The following is a 23,048-nucleotide window of genomic DNA, read 5'->3' as shown; positions in this document are numbered from 1 at the left end:
AAAACCTTGTTTGTAATTTTTGTTTTCAAGGAAAAGTATTTCCTATATGGAAAAGGCCAAATTTTATGCTTTATTCTAAAATAAAACTTAATATACTCCTTAAATTCCAAGGCTAACATTTTAGCATATGACTAATCCACTTATCTTAAATAGAAAATTGAGAGTCATTTTATAACAAGTCCATACTTTAACTTTCTTTCTGTATTCACAAAAGAAGAATGTGTCCTTCATCATTTGTATTATGAAAATATCTTATGAGGCCTGGAAATCAAATAATGTGGTACAGTTAACTTTAATTGCAAACTGGCAAGCATTTTATTTCCCCAAAGCAATCTTGACCTAAATGTTTTCGCTTTGAATTCTCTTTGTCTAACATTAATATAACCACCCTGATACTTTGGGATACTGTTTACCTAAAAAATCGTCTGTATACATTTTTAAACCTGTGTGCAGTTTTTATTCTATACACTCTTTCATGCTGCATATGTAATTGAAAAATAATTATGTTTTGTAATGGAAAGTTTGAAAGATTACTATTTCTTTTCCAAACTAATATATTTGCCCTGACTTTGTCTTTTTATGTTTTCTTTCCACTTTCTTTGCATTTTCTTTGTCTCTGTACTTTATGACAGTGAGGCTCTATTTATTTATCTTTCCCAATAATCTTACAGAATATAATCTGCATTTTTCCTTCTACTGGTGTCGTTTATGCACTTTAAGTGACAATACTTAGATTATAGTTTAGTAATTCTCGAAGTGAACTTTGACATGTCGTGCATTCATTACTCACCTACGTGTATTTGTTTATTTAAAAAATGCATTTATTGAGTATGTACTATGTGTGATTTGATATGCTAGACACTGATGGTTTGTTGGACACTGTCTTAACATAAATGATTTTATCAAACTGTGAAGGATTCATAAATATGAATTAATTTTTATTCATAAGGTAAATAGAACTGAAGAGAATAATTTTTTGAACCAATGAATTTGTTACCACTAATCAGGTTGTTGGCAACCACATTATTTTTGGAGCATTTAGAGGATGAATTGCTATCAAGTCCAAAGGACAGTTGAGTCTTCCTGATGATGGTTTTGTTTGAATACTAAGTACAAATGAGCCACATTTGAGGAGGGTGGGCAAGGGAACACCAAAAGATTGAGGACTGTCCTTCATAAAGCCAAGAATACCAGTTTATGTAAGTAGGAAACAGCAAAAGGGAAATACCATCCCTCCCATTTTGATATGTCAGGATTGCCATAATGCTTCAGGTCTAGAAACATTTCACTCAAAGCTTCTCCTGAGACTAGTTTAGATACACAAGTGCTCCTTTGACACCAGTATAGCTCTAAGAATTTGTAATAGCTTAAAATTAAGCTCTTGAAGAGTGTGCTAATTAATGTGTACAACCTGTGTTTCTTCACAATTTTTTTTAAAAGTCCTTCTGCTTTTATTATCAAGTGCTGGTCATTCTATTTACTTATTTATTTTGGATGCCAGCCACTGAACCCAGGGCATTGCCTATGCTAAAGATGCTTCTCTAACACTGGGTTATGTCCCCAGTCTTCTTGTGCTGAGAATTCTACACAATGTCAGTGGTCAGTCTTCTGGATCTTCTGTCAACCAAGTAACTTGGTGGTCTTCTCTCTCTCCCTCTCCTTCTTCTCCTTCTTCTCCTTCTCCTTCTCCTTCTTCTTCTTCTCTTCTTCTTCTTCTTCTTCTCTTTTTTCATAAGTGATGATTCATATAATTCTCAAAGGTTTATCAATGAGAGACAGAGAAATTGACCTAAAAAAGCTATTGAAGAGTGAGTACTGCCTTTCTTCACCTGCTTAATAAAATTCTTTCTTTTTTTTAGTAGTTTACATATAGTCAAACAATCTTTTAGAAGATTTAATGGAAGAAAAGTTTTCATATATAACAGGAACAAAAAATATATTAATATGTTTGTCAATAAAAATGTGAAACCTATTAAAAATAAAAATTAAAATACCACTGAAGTAAAATAAAAATCTTTCTACAAATAGAAGGACCATATTATTGTATAAATTAATTTGTAAAATTAACAAATTCTCAATGAAAATTTAACATTTTTAAGCTATATCACCTGATGCTAAATTTATTAAAAAAATAAACATAGAAGTGAGACCAATGCTAAAATCATTAAGGCATTTTTTAAAGCCTAAATGATTTAAGAGTATCATACTTGTCTATTAGCAAAAAGAATGCCCAGATGTAAGTACACTCAGATACATATAGAAATTGAATATATAAAGAGTACATCATCTCAAATCACTGGGAAAAAGAAGTAGTCAGTAAATGTTATAGGGATAAGTAAAGTAACATTCTTGCCTTACCTCATACGCCATGATAAATTCCATATGTACCAATGATATTTTTAAAGTAACGTAATCATTAAACAATAAGAAGAAAACTTGACTTTTTTTTCTTTACAAATCTGGAGTTAGCAAGAACTATCTAGCCTTTGACTGAAAATTCCCAAGTCATAAATTATTTCATAGGTACTTTTAGTTACATAAAAATCATTTTTTTATGGAAAGAAGCATCATAAACTTTTTTAAAAAGACAACTAATGGAGAGATTTACAACTCATATTACAAAGAACTATCCTTCTTAACATGTAAATTGACAAAAACCATAACACTTTCAAAACATAGAAAAAGGAAATATAATTTGCTATTAATAAACAAGATAGTTTAATTCACTCATTAAAAAAGAGAAATGTAAATTAAAACTGTGGATGAAAGACCATTTTCTCTCTCTCTCCATTGACAAAAGTCTGAAGTTTAGCTAACATTCTCTACTGATAGGACTCTGGAGGGGAAAGCTTTTCCTCATGTGTTCTGACAGCAGTGTGTTAAAGTCACCTAGAATTATTGTGTTGTGGTATATTTGATTCCTGAAATTTGGTTTTTAACTTGACTTGGTTTCTCCTTTGATTGGCTTTTCCCTAGGGTAGTTTGCTGACCTACTTTGTTGTTTTTCATTTCCTCCTCATGGAATATTTTGCTGAGAATGTTCTGTAGTGCAGGCTTTCTATTTGTAAATTCTTTTAACTTTTGTTTATCATGGAAGAATTTTATTTTGTTTTCAAATCTGAAGGTTAGTTTTGATCAGTATAAGATTCTTGGTTGGCAACCATGTTCTTTCTGAGCTTGAAATATATTCTTTCAGTTCCTTCTAGCTTTCAGGATCTGGGCTGAGAAATCTGCTGGTATTGGTATTGGTTTCCCCCTATATGTAATCTGATCATTTTCTCTTGCAGACTTTGAAATTCTACCTTTATTTTGGATGTTAGGCATTTTCATTATAATGTGCCTTGGTGTGGATCTGTTGTAATATTGTGCATATGGTGTTCTGTAAGCCTCTGTAGTTGATTTTCCATTTCATTCTTCAGGTTTGGGAAATTTTCTGATATTAGTTTATTGAGGAGGTTGTTCATTCCTTTGGTTTATACCTCTGTGTCTTCCTCAATCCTGATAATTCTTAAATTTGGTATTTTCATGATATCCCATAGTTCTTGAAGGTTCTGTTCATGATTTCTTACCATCTTCCCTGTTTGGTCAACTTTATTTTCAACATTAAATATTTTGTCTTCATTTTCTGAGGTTTTGTCTTACAAGTGATCTATTCTGTTGGAAATGCTTTCCATTGAGTTTCTTTTTTTTTTTTTTTTCCAGAATCTTGAACTCTTTTTTGAAATGATCTTTTGCTCTTTTAACTGTTAATTGGAGTGATTGTTCACTGCCTGCATTTGCTCTCTTATCTCATCCTTTGCTTCACGAATCATTTTAATTAATTATGTTCCGATCTCCTTTACTGATGTTTCTTCTACCATACTGTCATTGGATTCTATTAATATAGAATCTTGGTTTCTTTGGAATTTGGAACACTTTCTTCTCTTTTTTTTTTTTTTTTTTCATGTTGTTCATGTATCTTCCTCTCTAGCAGTGCAGATCTGGGTTATTGCAGTTTCCCCCCTATTGGCTTATAGTGACCCTGAAGGTTTCCAAAACCTTTCTTAAGGGGGAGATCAGTATTAGCAGCACTCAGTACAGAAAAATGTAGCCCTAAACCCAATAGTCCCTATGAAGATGTTAGCAATATTGTCATAATAAACAGAGAGAATAAGTTCAATTATTATATACAGTATAACAAATAGATTTGCAATGAAGTCTACAGTTTCTAATGGTGGACAAAGATGATGGGGAGGGGTGTAAGATGTAACTGTTAATGGGATAAGAAAAGAGTATATAGAAGTACTAGATCACAGGAAGAATGAAAGTGGAATCAAAAGAAGTTAGTTGTTAGTATGAGGAAAGGGAGAAAGAGACTCTAAGGAAACAGGTAAACAAAAGGAAAATAGAGAAAAATAAAGAAATAAAAACTTAAAATTTTTCAGAAAGGAGGAAAAAAAAAACCTACACTATAATAGTCATATAGTATTCAAACATCTCAGTCTTTAGTAGCCTGATGCATGAGAAATAGTCTCCAGTAGGTGTCTCAGGATGGGATTGGCCCCACCTAAAGATGGCTGCTTCTGTTTCCAGGATAATCCAAGATGGCTGCACTGGCTTCCAAATGTGTTGGCAAATGGGGAGTTGCAGCTCTGGGCATGGGTGCTGAGTTCATGTGGGGGTTCAGTCACTTGGGCCAAGGGTCCTGCCGGTCCTGATTGTTGTCCCAAAATGGGAGCAGCTACATGTAACCCAAAACTGCGGGTACTGTGACAGTGGACTTCCAGGCAACAGTGGGTATCTGGTGTCCTGCAGGTGGACCTCAGGTGGTGGGTGATGGGTAGGTGAAAGGCAGGCAATGGGCAGGCAAGAGGTAGGCAAGCAGGCAAACCGGCAAATGGTGGGTGATATGTGGCAATCAGTGAGCAATCTGCACTCCAAAAGTAGTCGATATGCTGGCAGACTACCGCTGATCCAGGTGGACAGATGGGGTAAACATCAGGGGATCAATGAGCATCAAAGACTGCCCCACAGAGAAGCAGATTTTCCTGTGCTTGAAATCCCAGTTATGGAGTGACAAGGAAGGCAGCCTCCCTTTACCCCGCCTTCTTGGATCTCTCCTCTTCACAATTTTTGAAAAAAGTTACCTTGTGATAAGTCTCACTCAGCCTCCAGATGTTGCTTTATGAGGAGAAGAAGATACAAATATGCATCCTCAGCACTTAAATGATGGCAGTGTGTTTTAACAAAGTCTTTTATTTTCCTCAGCATTATGATTTTATTTATTTTTAATTTAAAAAAAATTTTTGTAGTTGTAGATGGACAGAATGCCTTTATTTTAATAGTTATGTGATGCTAAGGGTTGAACCCAGTGACTCACATGTGCTAGACCAGCTTTCTGACACTGAGCCACAACCCAGTCCCATTATTTTTAATAAATTATTCTCAGTGGTCAATGCCTGACCATAATACATGAAGATTTACAGAAAGAATGAAAGAAACAATTTGTTACCATTCATAGATTCACCATCCTAAGCACCATTGTCAATTTTCAATTATGACTACAAGTTTAATTTGAGAAAAAATTTAGAAGTTTTCTTAAAATGCACTTAGACTAGATTTGAAAAAGGACAAGAACCATGCATCGTAAAAAATGAGAAGACTAAATCTAAAATATTACTGACTTGTGAGACCCTAGGATCCTTTGAGGAATGTCATTTAATAATTCTAAAATGCTTTGAACAGTGCTTGGTAACCAACAATAAATGTCAGTCATTAATTTTAATTTTATTTTGATACTAGGGATTGAATCCTGTAGCACTTAACCACTGAGTCACATTCCAAGCCCTTTTTATATTTTATTTTGAGACAGGGTCTAAATAAGTTGTTTAGGGCCTCCATAAATTGAGGAGGTTGGCCTCAAACTTTCAATCTTCCTGCCTCCCCCAGTAGCTGGATTACTGACATCATGCTTGGTATCAGTCGTTGTGTTTGTTGGCTCATCAGTAATAGGATCAAAGCATTCTTCTTTAAGACCACATTCACAGTAAGTGTGTATAAAAATTAATAGTTAAATAAGGTAATTCCTTATTGTACTTGATTATGAATTATGAGGATGTAAATCAGTCTTTTAAAATAATTGATGTAGATTCAGTGTTGGTGACAAAAATCATTCTGCATAATAAGAATTTATGAAACAAATCAATGAATTAACAACAAATAATAAGCAAACAAAGCTTTTTCTTGGCACTCAGAAAAATTTGGTTGTCTGATCATTAAAATGTATTGTGTACTTTTCGAAAGCGGGTGTGGGGAGAGACAGTAACCTTAAGGTATGCTTTCTCTTCTTTTTTCCTACTTTAGGAAAACGCATGTAACTTTCAGCCATTTCATAACCATACTCACCTGATCATGCTGATCCTGAACAAAACAGATCAGACCCCAACCTCATTCATTCTTAATGGGATCCCGGGCCTGGAGGACATGCACTGCTGGATTTCCTTCCCATTCTGCTCCATGTATGTTGTGGCGGTGGTTGGGAACTGCGGACTCCTCTACCTCATCCGCTATGAGGACTCCCTGCACAGGCCCATGTACTACTTCTTGGCTATGCTTTCTCTCACTGACCTTGTCATGTGCTCTAGTACCATACCTAAAGCCCTCTGCATCTTCTGGTTTAACCTCCAGGACATTGGATTTGATGAATGCCTGGTCCAGATGTTCTTCATCCACACCTTCACAGGAATGGAGTCTGGGGTGCTCATGCTTATGGCCCTGGACCGCTACGTGGCCATCTGCTACCCCCTGCGCTACTCAGTCATCCTCACCGATGCTGTCATTGCGAAGGTTGGGCTCACCACCTTCCTAAGAGGGGTGTTGCTCATTGTTCCTTTCACTTTCCTCACTAAGCGCCTTCCCTATTGCAGAGGCAATGTAATCCCTCATACCTACTGTGACCACATGTCTGTAGCCAAATTATCCTGTGGCAATGTCAAGGTCAACGCCATCTATGGCTTGATGGTTGCCCTCCTTATCGGAGGCTTCGACATCCTGTGCATCACGGTCTCCTACACCATGATCCTCCGGGCGGTGGTCAGCCTCTCCTCCGCAGATGCTCGGCAAAAGGCCTTCAGCACCTGCACCGCCCACATCTGTGCCATTGTCTTCTCCTACAGCCCTGCCTTCTTCTCCTTCTTTTCCCACCGCTTTGGGGGCCACACAATCCCTCCATCTTGTCACATTATCATGGCCAATATTTATGTGCTTTTGCCTCCCACCATGAACCCTGTTGTCTATGGGGTGAAAACCAAGCAGATAAGAGACTGTGTCATGAGGATCCTTTCAGGTTCTAAGGACACTAAATCTCACAACATATAAACACTGAAAGGGGAAGAGAAGAAAATAACTGCATCTAAAATTTGCTGTTTATGCAGGAAATGGTAAATTCTTTAGCTCCAGAAAATAATATGTCTGTTTTGACCACACACAAAAAAGTGCAGCTTGTAGAATTGTGCATTTTCCAAAAGTGCCTTGAGAATTTTAATGTCACTGGCATTCCCAGCAGCCTTTCTAAGAATTTCTCACCTTCTGACACCCGTGAAGAAGTAGTCTAATAAGTATACCAAGGTCCCCTTAAAATGGCCTAAGGAAAAATGAATAAAATGGAATAATATAATCTGAGTCTTATTTTCAAATAGCAATTTCCAGATTGATGGCCAGTAGTTACATTCTTCTGGAAATATGTGCCACATATTTCTTTTCTTTTTTTTTTTTTTTTTGGTGGGTTGGGGGGTGTATGGGGTTGAACTCAGGGCACTTTGCCACTGAGCCACATCCCCAGTCCTTTGTAATTTTTTATTTTGAGACAGGGTCTCACTAAGTTGCTTAGGGCTTTGCTAAGTTGCTGAGACCGGCCTTCAACTTACAATCCTTCTGCCTCAGCCTCTCTCCTGAGCTTTTGAGAATACAAGTGTGTGCCAACATACCCAGTTACATATTTCTTTTTTTTTTTTTAATTATTTGTTTTTAGTTATACAAAAATTAGGATTCATTTTGACATGATTATACGGTCGTGAAATATAATTTGCTCTAAATTCAATCCCCAGTACTTCTCCTTCCCTCACCTCCTCCCTTCTCCTGTAAACTTACATCTACTCTACCAATCTTTCTTCTATTTTTTATAGTTTTTTTAAATGCCTTTCTTCAATGACTTCTTACTGAAGAAGAAGATGAAATACACCACATGAAGTCATTACTATTATGAGTTTGAAGACTTTAGGCATCTTGCTGGAACCTTAATTTCAGTTGGAGTAGGTCTCTCCTAGTCAGGTCACGCACACAGTTATTTGACAATAGAATAATTGGGCATTTAGTTTCTTCCAACAACCTCAGAAAGCACACACTCTTCTTCATCAAATGTAAAAATAAATATTTTTTTTTTCCTAAGAACCACATGGTAATGATCAAAATGCATTTGTTCTAGCTTATCTCCAATTGTGAATACAATAAGAAAGTGAGAAACTGGATAAAATAGTATTTTCATATTAATTCCTCATTAACTAAGCCAATTATGTAAGGAATATAGAGTAAACTGAATTTTAAACTTTTTATTGGTGCATTATAATTTAATGTGACAGTGGAAATCATTATGTCAGATTTGTACATGCACATAACATAGTCTTTCTATCTCCTTACTGAGTACTTTTCTTTTCCCTCCTCTTTCCCCTCCAACTGATCCTCTTGCCTTACTCTACTGGTCTCCCTTCTACTATTATTATTGTTATTACTATTAATAATAATTTCAATTAGTGCATCATAATTATATATATAGAAGTGAATAAACTGATATATTTGTACAGGGGCATAGGCATATGTTGGTAGATTTTTGATTTCTCGCATATCAAAAGCTAGAGAGAGAGAGAAAAAAAAGAAATTTAAAAAGAGGTGTTGGGTGTGGTAGTGCTCACCTGTAATACCAGCCACTCTGGAGGCAGAGGCAGGAGGATCACAAGTATGAAACCAGCCTCATCAACTTAGCAAGACCCAGTCTCAAAATTAAAAATATGAAGGACTGGAAATGTTCTCAGTGGTAAAGTGATCCTCATTTCAATTCGAAGTACGGAAAAAAAAAAAAAAAAGGGGGCGGGGGTGGTGCTGGGGTGAGAAGTGTTTTGGAAATCTCAAGAAAGTGATCTGAAATTTATTTTTGTTCTCCAACTGATGAGAATGTATGTTATCGCTCCCAAATTCAGTTAACAATAGTCAAATTGCATTTATTTCATGAATCTTTCTTTATAATCTCATTGCAACATGTGCATTTCATTTATGGCTACACTTGGTTTAACTCTTTATTTTCTCTTCACTTATTCTTCTTTAGTATCATAGTCTGAAATATTGTCTGTGAACTAATGATTCAAAAGAAGACAGGCTGCAGGGAACCGTTTCCCACATCCTCCATCTTTAGGGCACTCTTCTTCAGACAATGCAAGATCAGACAATGCACTCTGCCCACTTCATCCTCCAACTGTTCTCCTACTTCCAATCTCCCCTACTTCTCTAGTTAGTTTCTCCCCAGTAGTTTTGGCAAACACTTTTGTTCACATGTTTGAAAGCAGATGCTATTATTAATGATTTTGTTTCAACTTAAATCTGCCTTATTGTTTTAAAGACTTGAATCTATTCCTTACAATCTCACTCAACAGATTATTATTTATTTATCTTGGTATTTACTTTTTTTTTTATCTATGACCCTCTGCTGATGTATGAGTGTGTGTGGAACCGTCTGAGAAGTAAGATGACATAAAACCCTTTTGTGTTATTATTAACTGACATAAATGAGTCAATTAACATCTCGGTTAAGGCACAAAGATGCCTCAGCATTGACAGTGAGGTGTGGAGTTCAAGTCAGAAGGATCCAATCAGGATGGTTTCCTGTGGTGCGATTTTGGGGGCAGGGATCTCTGATCCTTAGTTACTGTATATTTAAAATGAAGGTAATAGGCACCTGACATGGGCACAGGTAACAAGACATGGAGGGACTATAACCTTTAGGGGCAACGTTTGTTTTCCTACTGTTCCCCGTCAAATGTTGCAAGGTAGCAGCATGTGCGTTTATATTCTCTCACATACACCTCCTTGAAAAAGACAGGGTTTACAGCCCTTTAAATTCTGTTGATTATAATAAAGAGTTGCTTCTGCTTTTCTGTAAGAATAAGGATAAAGACTTTTTTTTTTACCCCCTAAGGGTATTCTGGAATAATATAAAGTGTCATTTTGACTGAATATTATTTCAGGTGGTTAATTATTTCATAAATATTGTGATAGATTTTTACTTTTTGTATTTATTAATTAGCAACATTAATTTGTATTTCTTCTTTCAAAATTAATAAGGCTAGCTAAAACTTCTATTGAAAATGTGCATTGCAACAGAGAAATATCGATTGTGTCTCTATACACTAAACAAAGATTCCAAAAAGAAAATTAAGGAAACAATCTCATTTGTAATAATATAGAAAAGAATAAATTCCTTAGAAATAAGTTAAACCACGTAGGCAAAAGATCTGTGCAGTGAAACTGGAATCAAGCTGAAAATATTAAAGATGACAAAATGACACAATATGGAAAGACATTCCATATTCCTGAATTAGAAGACTTGTTATTGTCAAAATGCCATTTTTAAAATAGCCATACTAATCCAGGTCATCTACAGATACAACCCAATCCATAGGTCACAATGAAAATATTTTTATAGAAATAGAAAAAAACCAATCAAAATATTCATATGCAACCACAAAGGAAAATGAATATCCAAGATGATTTTGAGAAAGAAGAATAAAGGTAGGGACTCGTAATTATTTCAAAACACCTTATAAAACTGCAGTTCTTAAAACAACATAGTAAATTAGAACAGTGTGGGACATAAATAGTCATAGAGCAATGGAAGAAAACAGGGAGTTGAGAAATAAACCCACACTTATAGGGTCAACTGATCTTCAACAAGGGGGAAAATAATACACAATAGGGAAAGAATGGTCCCTTCGATATAAGATTTTGGTGAAACAGAATGTTCACATACAAATGAAAAAAAATTGGATCCTTTTGTTTTTTATTGATGCATTATAATTATACACCAGATTCATGGTGATGCATTCCTACATGCACAACACATAATTTGATCTATTTCACTCCCCTGTACCCTACTTTTCTCTTTCTTTCTCTGATCTCCAATTATTAGTCTACTTGTCTCCCTTACATTTTCATGAGGTGCCCTTTCTTTCCTTTTTTCTCTCTGCTTCCACATATGAGAGAGAACATAAGACCCTTGACTTTCTGACTCTGCTTAATCTCAGTTGGGATAATGTTCTCCAGTTCCATCTGTTTTTCTGCAAATTGCTTTATTTTTTCTTTGTGGCTTAACACAACTCTATTGTGTATATATGCCATTTTTTTTTCATTCATCTGTTGTCAAACACCTAGTTTGTTTCCACAACTTGACTATTGTAAATTGTTGCTGCTAGAAAAATTGGTAAGCAGGTATCACTATTGTTTGCTGATTTTAATTCTTTTGAATAAGTATCAAGGACTGGTGCCAGCTGTGGACACTTCTAATATACAAAAAATGACTTAAAGTCATTTTACCTAAAACCATATAAAACTGTTAGAATAGATCCCAGTGCGAGCAATGCACTTGAGATCCTATGTATCATCTCTTACTTCAACAACATTTGGATGAAACAGACCCAGGGACTCCCTCTCTTCCACTCTCCAACCACCTTCACATCTCCTGGCCAAACACAACCACCAAGAGCACCCCCTGCCTCCTGGAACCACCAATATGGTTGCTCTTTCTTGCTGGTTTTTTTTTTTTTTTTTTTTTTTTTTGTATTTAGTTCCTCCTTATTGCTGACAAAAGCTGTCAGAATCAACTTTGTCAGAATTCTCAACACTAATTAAAAGTTTTTAGAAATTAGGGAAATGGTTAATAAAGAAAAAAACTAGCTGAACCCTCATAAAAGAGATTCTGGTATTGTTTTAACAATTGTAGTAAAATTCATATAATGTAGTATTTAGTTCAATGGCTTTTAGTGCATTCACAATACTAAGGCCATTAACACTGTATAATTCCCAAATCGTTTTATTTCACCCCCCGAAAAAATCTCATACATTTGAAGCCATCACTTCCTTCTTTTAGTCCCTGGTAACCACGATTTTCTTGCAGATCTATAGATTTACCTATTCTGCATATTTCATAGGAATGGAATAATACAATACTTGCCATTTTCTCTTTTTAGACCTAACATACACTTCCAAGGTTTATCCATGTTGTAGCATGTTTTTGTATTTCATTCCCTCTAATGACTGAATAATATTTCATTGTATGAATATGCCACATTTGTTTATCTATTCATCAATTGTGAAGATTTAGTTTTTTTCTACTTTTTAACTATTGTGCATAATGCTGACATGAAAATTTCTGTAAAATTTTTTAACAAAGCTATGCTTTCAGTTCTTTTGGGTATATACTTGTCAATGGAATTTCTGGGTGGTGCAATAATTCTTTGTTCACTTTTTGTGGAAATTCCAAACTATTTTTCACAGTAGCTAAATCATCTTACATTTTTACCACCAATGTACAAAGGTTTCAATACTTTCACATCATCTCCAACATTAGTTTTTTATTTATTTATTTATTTTTATTGTACACAAATGGGATACATACTTTTTCTCTGTACATGAAGTAAAGGCACACCATTTGTGTAGTCATACTTTTACAAATGATATTAGTGTTTGATTCATTTTGTTATTTTTTCCTTCCCCCCCTCCCACCCCTCTTTTCCCTCTATACAGTTCCTCCTTCCTCCATTCTTACCTCCTTCCCAGCCCCCACTATGTGTCATCATCCCCTGATCAGGGAGATCATTCTTCCTTTGGATTTTTGAGATTGACTTATCTCACTTAGCATGATATTCTCCAATTTCTTCCATTTGTCTGCAAAAGCCATAATTTTATTATTCTTGATGGCTGACTAATATTCCATTGTATAAATATACCACAGTTTCTTTATCCATTCATCTATTGAAGGGCATCTAGGTTGGTTCCACAATCTGGCTATTGTGAATTGAGCAGCTATGTACATTGATGTGGCTACATCTCTGTAGTATGCTGATTTTAAGTCCTTTGGGTATAGACCAAGGAGTGGGATAGCTGGGTCAAATGGTGGCTCCATTCCAAGTTTTCTAAGGAATCTCCACACTGCTTTCCAGAGTGGCTGCACTAATTTGCAGCCCCACCAGCATTTAAAGACATTCTAGTGGATATAAAGTGGAATTTCTTATAGGCATTTTAGCTATTGTTTTGTTTTGTTTTGACTGGTGACTGCACTCAAGGGTACTTCAGCACTGAGCTACAACCCTAGTTATTTTTATTTTTTATTTTGAGACAGACTGTAAGCTGCTGAGGGTCTTGCTAAGTTGTTGAGGCTGGCTTTGAACTTGGGATCCTCCTGTTTATCCTCCTGAGTCACTGGGACTACAGGAGTGTTCCACCATGACCAGTTCATTATCGTTTCTATTTGCACTCCCCTAATGACTAGTGTTTTTGAGCATCTTGTCATTCATTGCCCATTTGTATATCTTCTTTGGAGATGGCTATTAAAATCCTTTGCCCATTTGTTAACTACCCTGTCTTCGTTGTTGAGTTTTAAGAGTTTGTCACATATTCTTGATACTCAATCCTATTCATACCTGTGATTTACAAATATTCTCTTACATTTTGTCAGCAGTGTTTCACTTTTGATAATACCCTTTGATGCACACAATTTTGTTTTGCTTACATTTTGATGAAGTCCAATTTATTTGTCACCCACTCCTCACCCCCACCTTGCCACCATGCTTATGCTTTTGGAGACATATCTAAAACAGCATGGGCCAATCAAAAGGCATGAAGATTTTACCCTCATTTTTTTTCTAAGAGTTTTAAGATTGTAACTTTTATATTTGTAGTGCTAATTCGTTTTGAGCTAACTTTTGTGTACGGCATGAGATAGATGCCTTTCCTCCTCCCCCTCATCCTCCCTTGTCCTCCTCTTCCTTCTTCACATACAGATACCCATACTTTTATTACCTTCCAAATTAATTTTTATTTTTACAAACTAATAAAAATATAGGCTTTTCTTGTATCATCAAATTAAATAAATATAAAATTAAAATTAATTGTTTAAATATTTCTATTCTCACCATCAAATTATCATCACAGGGTTTAGCATCTAATTATTCATAGTTTAATATGTATGCATAATAAACCGCCATTATACATTATTCTTACTATTTCACTACAGTTGTCATATCCCCAGAATAATATGAGTTAATTTTTTTTTGCAAGAACAATTGAATTATGACATATTGAAATCATTTAATTTGTTTCAAGGTCAATATTATATTACTTTGGTTTAAGTGTGTATCTCTTACTGGTGGTTTTGCAAATGTTCTCAACATAATTTAATATGTATGCATAATAATCTCAAACTTCTTCAATGCTTCAATACTTACCACCAACCTCACTGGAAAATAAACTGCACTAAAACCACAGTCCATCTTTTCTGATCCTTTTTAATAGTTCCTATCCTGACTTAGGGAGTACTAAGAATTCAATGATGTGATTTAAATGTAGACATGTAAAAACAAATTAAAGAACATGTGAGTCTTTCTTGCAAGTGATTGAAACATTCCGTACTTTGTGCTTTCAACTTGCTCACCACCAGGCCTTATACAGAAACACAATTCAGCAACAAATGTTAAACATTAATAAGTTTTCATTAAAGATAGCTTGTGGTCATTCTTATCTCCCACCCACTGTGTACATGCTAGGACACAAACACACAGATATAGATGCACATGAATAGGGTGATATCTTTATTTATGTACCATCCAACCTTTTTTCTTCTCCCATGGTGTTGATCCCCACGCCAGCACCTCTGTTTGTGAGATAGGTTCTGAAATATTCTCTTGGGATATTTAACAGATTTTCCTTTAAAGTCTCAGTTCAACAACTGTTATCAAGGAATACGATTCTTTTTTTATGAAGACCCTGAACACCCTGACCAGACCACTTTCAGTGTTTTTCTGACCAGAAATCAGGTATTAAAGGGCATTCAAAAGTGGGGCTAGAGGCAGGACATTTTTTTAAAGCAGTAAGTTGCATTGGAGAGAGGTTTTGATTGCATGTAAGCTGGTCATGATATTTGCAGAAATACAGCTATGATTCCATTCCCCATGTTTAAAAGCAGAAATGTTATGAAAGATTGTGTTTTCTTGGAAAATGTTTTTGTTTTTATGTCATTTTTCATATATTTTACTGGCTCATTATAGTTGTACATAATGGTGTGATTTCTGTTCCATATTCATATATGTGCACAATATAACAATAATTTGCAATATCATTCCCCACTATTTCCCCTCTGGAAAATGTTTTTAAAAACAATTATCAGGCTACAATTCAGTTAAAATTTCATGATGTTTGTTATTGTTATTTCTCCAATGAAATAGAAATAGTTGTGATGCAAGTCAGATAAAAACCACACCCTGACTGAAAGAGATGGGAATAGTGACTAGTCTTTGATCAAAATCAGAACACTTTCCTGCCATCCTGCTATCCTGCTGTTCCTCAGAATTGGAGTATAATTTTTCTTGGTTCATTTTTAGAAGGGCTTGGTCATGATTGTGTTTTATCCATTTAGATAGCAGCGCCTAACAGGAGGGACATTTGTCATGTTCAGAGAAGAGCATGGATCCTAATGATGGTCTAGTGAGGAAATAAATTCTTTATCTATGAGATTTGTGAAGGAGAATAGACATCAGATGATATCCGTGTTATACTTTATAAATGATGGTATTTGTGTATTAATGTTAGTATTTTAATACAGCTCTCTACATCCATGTAATAATATTAGTTAATTTTCCTTGAAAGGACAATTACATTTTGACGTGTTAAAATTAATCAAAAGTGATTTTGGGGAAAAGTCTAAATTATTCTGAGGTTAATACTGTATTACTTTGGTATAAGTAATTTGACAATTTGGCAAATATACTTAATATGGGACAAGAAACTTGGGTAACAATTAAGTCAGTTTTAGTAATTAAAGGTACAGTTACAAAAGCACAAGAGATCCAAAGGTATTTATGTTGTATTTAGGAAAGTTGTTCTTCAGGTTATAGTACAAGTAATCTTGAAAATAAATTTTCTTTTTAAATTTATGGATACCTATGCTTTCCCTAATTTCATTATTTGCTTTTATTGAAGGGTCACAGAGCCAAGATTGACTACTGAAGTGTATTAAGGAAAAAATGAGTTGTGGTACCCATTTTTTCTTAGCAACTTATGAACATTTAGTATTTTTTATCTAAACATTTATAAAAAATAAATTTCGAGATTCATTTTATTTGCTGATAATCAAGTATAAATGGTTATGTGTACTCATATACCTATATGTGCACATAGGTACATATATCCACATAAAATAATTATTATAACTTTTATTTCTTTTAATAATATCTAGGAAAATAATCTGGAAAACATAACACTGCTTGCAAACATAAACCACACATTTACAAGTCTGTCAAAAGAAGCTGGATGACAATTTTGGTATTCATGGCAACATAGTATTTTATTATAAACACATTGTTTTCAAAAGGAGAATCATAAGACTTTTATTAGCTTTACTATTATTTAAGATAAACCATTGGTGCTAAAGAAGGAACTGAGGATTAGTTAATACGTTGTTTATATGATGTAAAGGATAGTTCCATTTAAAAGAACTCAGTACTAACAAAGTGAGAAGAGAATTATTTCACTGTTTGATATTCGTTGTGACAGAACATTGCCAAACCAGAGATGAAACAGTTGGTATAAAAGCTTCAACTGACCCATACTAAGCCTTTTAAAATTGCTTTTCTGAAGTGATTATGATCTAACATTTTCTTGTTTTTATTTTTATGTTTTCTGAACTTAATATTTCTCTCACTATTGGTATGTTTTCATTATGTTAGCATGCTTTCTATCTATCTAGAAAATATTGGTGCATACTTTGAGGGAGATTTACTTTTTTATGTATCTCCTTTTAATTGTATTCATATTTTTTAAAAATAATCACTCTGAAATGTGACCAATTGGTAGTATAGTTGAAATAACTTATTCTCAAACCAATGTACTTAAATTGCCTACTACATTATCCTTTTCGGCTATCTTGGAATTTCCCCTATTTTATCCAATTTACATATATATAGATACACACACACACACACACACACACACACACACACACACATATATATAATGAATGTATTTGTAATAGGAAATCTTATTGTTGGAAATGTGTGATACTATTTTTTTTTATTATAAAATTGTAAACAAATGGGATACATGTTGTTTCTCTGTCTGTACATGGCGTAAAGGCATACCATTTGTGTAATCATAAATTTACATAGGGTAATGTTGTTTGATTCATTCTGCCATTTTTTCCCTTCCCCCCCTCCCCTCCCATCCTTCCCCTCCATCTATACAGTCCTTCCTTCCTCCATTCCTGCCCCCCTCCCTAAACCCAACTCCAACCCCAACATTAACCCTTCCCACCCCCCACTATGTGTCATCATACACTTATTAGCGATATCATTCTTCCTTTGGTTTTTTGAGATTGGCTTATCTCACTTAGCATGATATTCTCCAGTTTCATCCATTTGCCTGCAAATGCCATAATTTTATCGTTCTTTATGGCTGAGTAATATTCCATTGTATATATATACCACATTTTCTTTATCCATTCATCAATTGAAGAACATCTAGGTTGGTTCCACAATCTGGCTATTGTGAACTGAGCAGCTATGAACATTGATGTGGCTGTATCTCTGTAATATGCTGATTTTAAGTTCTTTGGGTATAGGCCAAGGAGTGGGATAGCTGGGTCAAATGGTGTTTCCATTCCAAGTTTTCTAAGGAATCTCCACACTGCTTTCCAGAGTGGCTGCACTAATTTGCAGCCCCACCAGCAATGTAAGAGTGTACCTTTCTCCCCACATCCTTGCCAACACCTGTTGTTGGTTGTATTCTTGATAATTGTCATTCTAATTGGGGTGAGATGGAATCTTAGGGTGGTTTTGATTTGCATTTCTCTTATTACTAGAGATGTTGAACATTTTTCCATATGTTTGTTGATTGCTTGTAGATCTTCTTCTGTGAAGTGTCTATTCATTTCCTTAGCCCATTTGTCGATTGGATTATTTACATTCTTGGTGTAGAGTTTTTTGAGTTCTTTATAGATTCTGGAGATTAGCGCTCTATCTGAAGTATGATTGGCAAAGATTTTCTCCCACTCTGTAGGCTCTTTCTTTGCATTGCTGATAGTTTCCTTTGCTGAGAGAAAGCTTTTTAGTTTGAATCTATCCCAGTTATTAATTCTTGCTTTTATTTCTTGTGCTATGGGAGTCCTGTTGAGGAAGTCTGATCCTAAACCGACATGTTGAAGCTCTGGACCTACTTTTTCTTCTATAAGATGCAAGGTCTCTGGTCTGATTCCGAGATCCTTAATCCATTTTGAGTTTAGTTTCGTGCATGGTGAGAGATATGGGTTTAGTTTCATTCTGTTGCATATGGATTTCCAATTCTCCCAGCACCATTTGTTGAAGAGGCTATCTTTTCTCCATTGCATATTGTTGGAACCTTTGTCTAGTATGAGAAAATTGTATTTATTTGGGTTTGTGTCCGTGTCCTCTATTCTGTACCATTGATCCACCTTTCTATTTTGGTACCAATACCATGCCGTTTTTGTTACTATTGCTTTGTAGTAGAGTTGAAGATCTGGTATTGTGATACCCCCTGCTTCACTCTTTCTGCCAAGGATTGCTTTAGCTATTCTGGGTTTTTTATTCTTCCAGATGAATTTCATAATTGCTTGCTCTATTTCTGTAAGGTACATCATTGGGATTTTAATTGGAATTGCATTGAATCTGTATAGCACTTTTGGTAGTATGGCCATTTTGACAATATTAATTCTTCCTATCCAAGAACATGGGAGATCTTTCCATCTTCTAAGGTTTTCTTTAATTTCTTTCTTTAGTGTTCTGTAGTTCTCATTGTAGAGGTCTTTCACCTCTTTTGTGAGATTGATTCCCAAATACTTTATTTTTTTCGAAGCTATTGTGAATGGGGTAGTTTTCCTAATTTCTCTTTCTGAAGATTCATCGCTTATATATAAAAATGCCTTCGATTTATGTGCATTGATCTTATATCCCGCTACTTTACTGAATTCACTTATGAGATCTAAAAGTTTTCTGGTGGAATTTCCTGGTTCCTCTAAGTATACCATCATATCATCAGCAAATAGGGATAGTTTGAGTTCTTCTTTTCCTATTCGTATCCCTTTAATTTCTTTGGTCTGTCTAATTGCTCTGGCTAGAGTTTCAAGGACGATATTGAATAGAAGTGGTGAAAGAGGGCATCCCTGCCTTGTTCCAGTTTTTAGAGGGAATGCTTTCAGTTTTTCACCATTTAGAATGATATTAGCAATGGGTTTAGCGTAGATGGCCTTTACAATGTTAAGGAATGTTCCCACTATCCCTATTTTTTCTAGTGTTTTGAGCATGAAGGGGTGCTGTATTTTATCAAATGCTTTTTCTGCATCTATCGAAATAATCATGTGATTCTTGACTTTAAGTCTGTTGATATGGTGAATGACATTTATTGATTTTCTGATGTTGAACCAACCTTGCATCCCTGGGATGAAACCCACTTGATCATGGTGCACTATCTTTTTAATATGTTTTTGTATGCGATTTGCTAAAATTTTGTTTAGAATTTTTGCGTCGATGTTCATTAAGGATATTGGTCTGAAATTTTCTTTCCTCGATGTGTCTCTGTCTGGTTTAGGAATCAGGGTAATATTGGCTTCATAGAATGAGTTTGGGAGAGTTCCCTCCTCTTCTATTTTCTGGAATACTTTGAGAAGTATTGGAATGAGTTCTTCTTTAAAAGTTTTGTAGAACTCGGCTGAGAACCCATCTGGTCCTGGACTTTTCTTTCTTGGTAGGCTTTTGATGACTTCTTCTATTTCATTACTTGAAATTGGTCTATTTAAATTGTGTATGTCCTCCTCGTTCAGTTTAGGCAATTCATATGTCTCTAGAAACCTGTTGATGTCTTCGAAATTTTCTATTTTGTTGGAGTATAGATTTTCAAAATAGCTTCTAATTATGTTTTGTATTTCGGTCGTGTCTGTTGTGATATTTCCTTGTTCATTCCGAATTTTAGTGATTTGGGTTTTCTCTCGTCTTCTCTTTGTTAGTGTGGCTAAAGGTTTATCAATTTTGTTTATTTTTTCGAAGAACCAACTATTTATTTTGTCAATTTTTTGTATTGTTTCTTTCGTTTCAATTTCGTTGATTTCAGCTCTCAGTTTAACTATTTCCTGTCTTCTACTACTTTTGGTGTTGGTCTGTTCTTCTTTTTCTAGGGCTTTGAGTTGTAGTGTTAGGTCATTTATTTTTTGAGTTTTACTTCTTTTATTAAATGCGCTCCATGAAATAAATCTTCCTCTAAGTACCGCTTTCATAGTGTCCCAGAGATTTTGATATGTTGTTTCTTTGTTCTCGTTTACCTCTAAGAATTTTTTAATTTCCTTCCTAATATCTTCTGTTATCCATTCATCATATAGTAGCATATTGTTTAATCTCCAGGTGTTGGAGTAGTTTCTGTTTTTTACTCTTTCATTAATTTGTAACTTCAATCCATTATGATCTGATAGAATACAAGGTAGTGTCTCTATCTTCTTATATTTGCTGACATTAGCTTTGTGGCATAATATATGGTCTATTTTAGAGAAGGATCCATGTGCTGCTGAGAAGAAAGTGTATTCGCTCTTGGTTGGATGGTATATTCTATAAATGTCTGTTAAGTCTAAATTATTGATTGTGTTATTGAGGTCTATGGTTTCTTTGTTCAATTTTTGTTTGGAAGATCTGTCCAGTGGTGAAAGAGGCGTGTTAAAATCACCTAGTATTATTGTGTTATGGTCTATTTGGTTTCTAAAATTGAGAAGGATTTGTTTAACATACATGGATGAGCCACTGTTTGGGGCATAGATGTTTATGATTGTTATATCTTGCTGATTTATGCTTCCCTTAAGCAGTATGAAATGTCCTTCTTTATCCCTTCTAACTAACATTGGCTTGAAGTCCACATTATCTGAAATGAGGATGGATACTCCAGCTTTTTTGCTGAGCCCATGGGCATGGTATGTTTTTCCCCATCCTTTCACCTTTAGTCTATGGGTATCTCTTTCTATGAGGTGAGTCTCTTGCAGGCAACATATTGTTGGATCTTTCTTTTTAATCCAATCTGCCAGTCTATGTCTTTTTATTGATGAATTCAGGCCATTAACATTCAGGGTTATTATTGAGATATGATTTGTATTCCCAGTCATTTGGTTCATATTTAAAATTTTTGACACATCTTGGTTCCTCCTTTATTTGACAGTTCCTTTAGGATAATTCCTCCCTTTGCTGATTTGCTTCTTTGTTTTTTATCTCTTCCTCATGAAATATTTTGCTGAGAATGTTCTGTAATGCTGGCTTTCTTTTTGTAAATTCTTTTAGCTTTTGTTTATCGTGGAATGATCTTATTTCATCATCAAATTTGAAGGTAAGTTTTGCTGGGTATAAGATTCTTGGTTGGCATCCATTTTCTTTCAGAGCTTGAAAAATGTTTTTCCAGGCCCTTCTAGCTTTTAGGGTCTGGATTGAAAAATCTGCTGATATCCGTATTGGCTTCCCCCTGAATGTAATTTGGTTCTTTTCTCTCACAGCCTTTAAAATTCTGTCTTTATTTTGTATGTTAGGTATTTTCATTATAATGTGCCTTGGTGTGGGTCTGTTGTAATTTTGTGTATTTGGAGTCCTATAAGCCACTTGGACTTGATTTTCCATTTCATTCTTCAGATTTGGGAAATTTTCTGATATTATTTCTTCAAATAGATTGTTCATTCCTTTGGTTTGTTTCTCTAAGCCTTCCTCAATCCCAATAATTCTCAAATTTGGCCTTTTCATGATATCCCATAGTTCTTGGAGATTCTGTTCATGATTTCTCACCATCTTCTCTGTTTGTTCAACTTTGTTTTCAAGGTTAAATATTTTGTCTTCAATATCTGAAGTTCTGTCTTCCAGCTGTTCTATCCTATTGGTTATGCCTTCTATGGAGTTCTTAATTTGGTTTATTGTTTCCTTCATTTCAAGGATTTCTGTTTGGTTTTTTTTTCAATATCTCTAACTCTTTATTGAAATGATCTTTTGCTTCCTGAATTTGCTCTGTTAACTGTCGATTGGTGCGATCATTCAATGCCTGCATTTGCTCTTTCATCTCATCGTTTGCTTCCCTAATCATTTTAATTATGTACATTCTGAACTCCCTTTCTGTCATTTCTTCTGCCATGCTGTCATTGGATTTTATTGATGTAACATCTAGATTTGTTTGGGGCATTTTCTTCCCTTGTTTTCTCATATTGTTCAGGAATCAGTGGGTCATTAAGATATTGCAGATTTCCTCTATCAACTTATAATGTCCCTGAAGATTGCTAGTATATCCCCTCTTATCCTTCAGTAGCCTGAAGTCTTGGAGGAGGTTGATAATGCAGAGCTCCACGAAGAAGCTGCCTCTCTAGGTGTGGTAACCCTCAGGTGGCGTATATTCCCTGCTAGTGGGCGGAGGTGCCTCCACTTGTTGACCAATGGTCATCCAATGGGGAAGTAGACTGTGGGCTGAGGCAAGGTCTGTTTGTGCCTATGTCTCTGGGTTTACCGTCCCTGTGGGAAAACCTCCCCCGGCCAGGAAGAGTCACTCGGTGGGGACGTCTCGCTAGTCAGTTGCCCTCCTAGAGGTTCCCCTCAATCTACAACTACCACCTGGGCTGGGCTGTCTTCTTCTGCAACGATCCCAGGGGCCCGGACCTACGTCCTGGGCCTGGGAGCCTCACCCTTCGCAGGCGAGTCTCCTTAGGCTGCCTCTCCCAGAGAATCTGCCCGCCGCCCTGG

General features: G+C 35.3%; 1 protein-coding gene across 1 annotated transcript; it reads left to right on the top strand.

Moving 5' to 3' along the window:
• The first annotated feature begins 6,390 nt into the window (after window positions 1-6,390).
• On the top strand, window positions 6,391-7,356 carry LOC124960139 (olfactory receptor 52N4). The gene has a single exon (XM_047518704.1). The coding sequence runs from the start codon at window positions 6,391-6,393 to the stop codon at window positions 7,354-7,356; it is 966 nt and encodes a 321-aa protein (XP_047374660.1).
• Window positions 7,357-23,048: the final 15,692 nt, after the last annotated feature.

This window comes from Sciurus carolinensis, chromosome 11 (genome assembly GCF_902686445.1).
Source record: "Sciurus carolinensis chromosome 11, mSciCar1.2, whole genome shotgun sequence".
Classification (NCBI taxonomy): Eukaryota; Metazoa; Chordata; class Mammalia; order Rodentia; family Sciuridae; genus Sciurus; species Sciurus carolinensis.
This window is presented reverse-complemented; position numbering and strand designations above follow the sequence as displayed.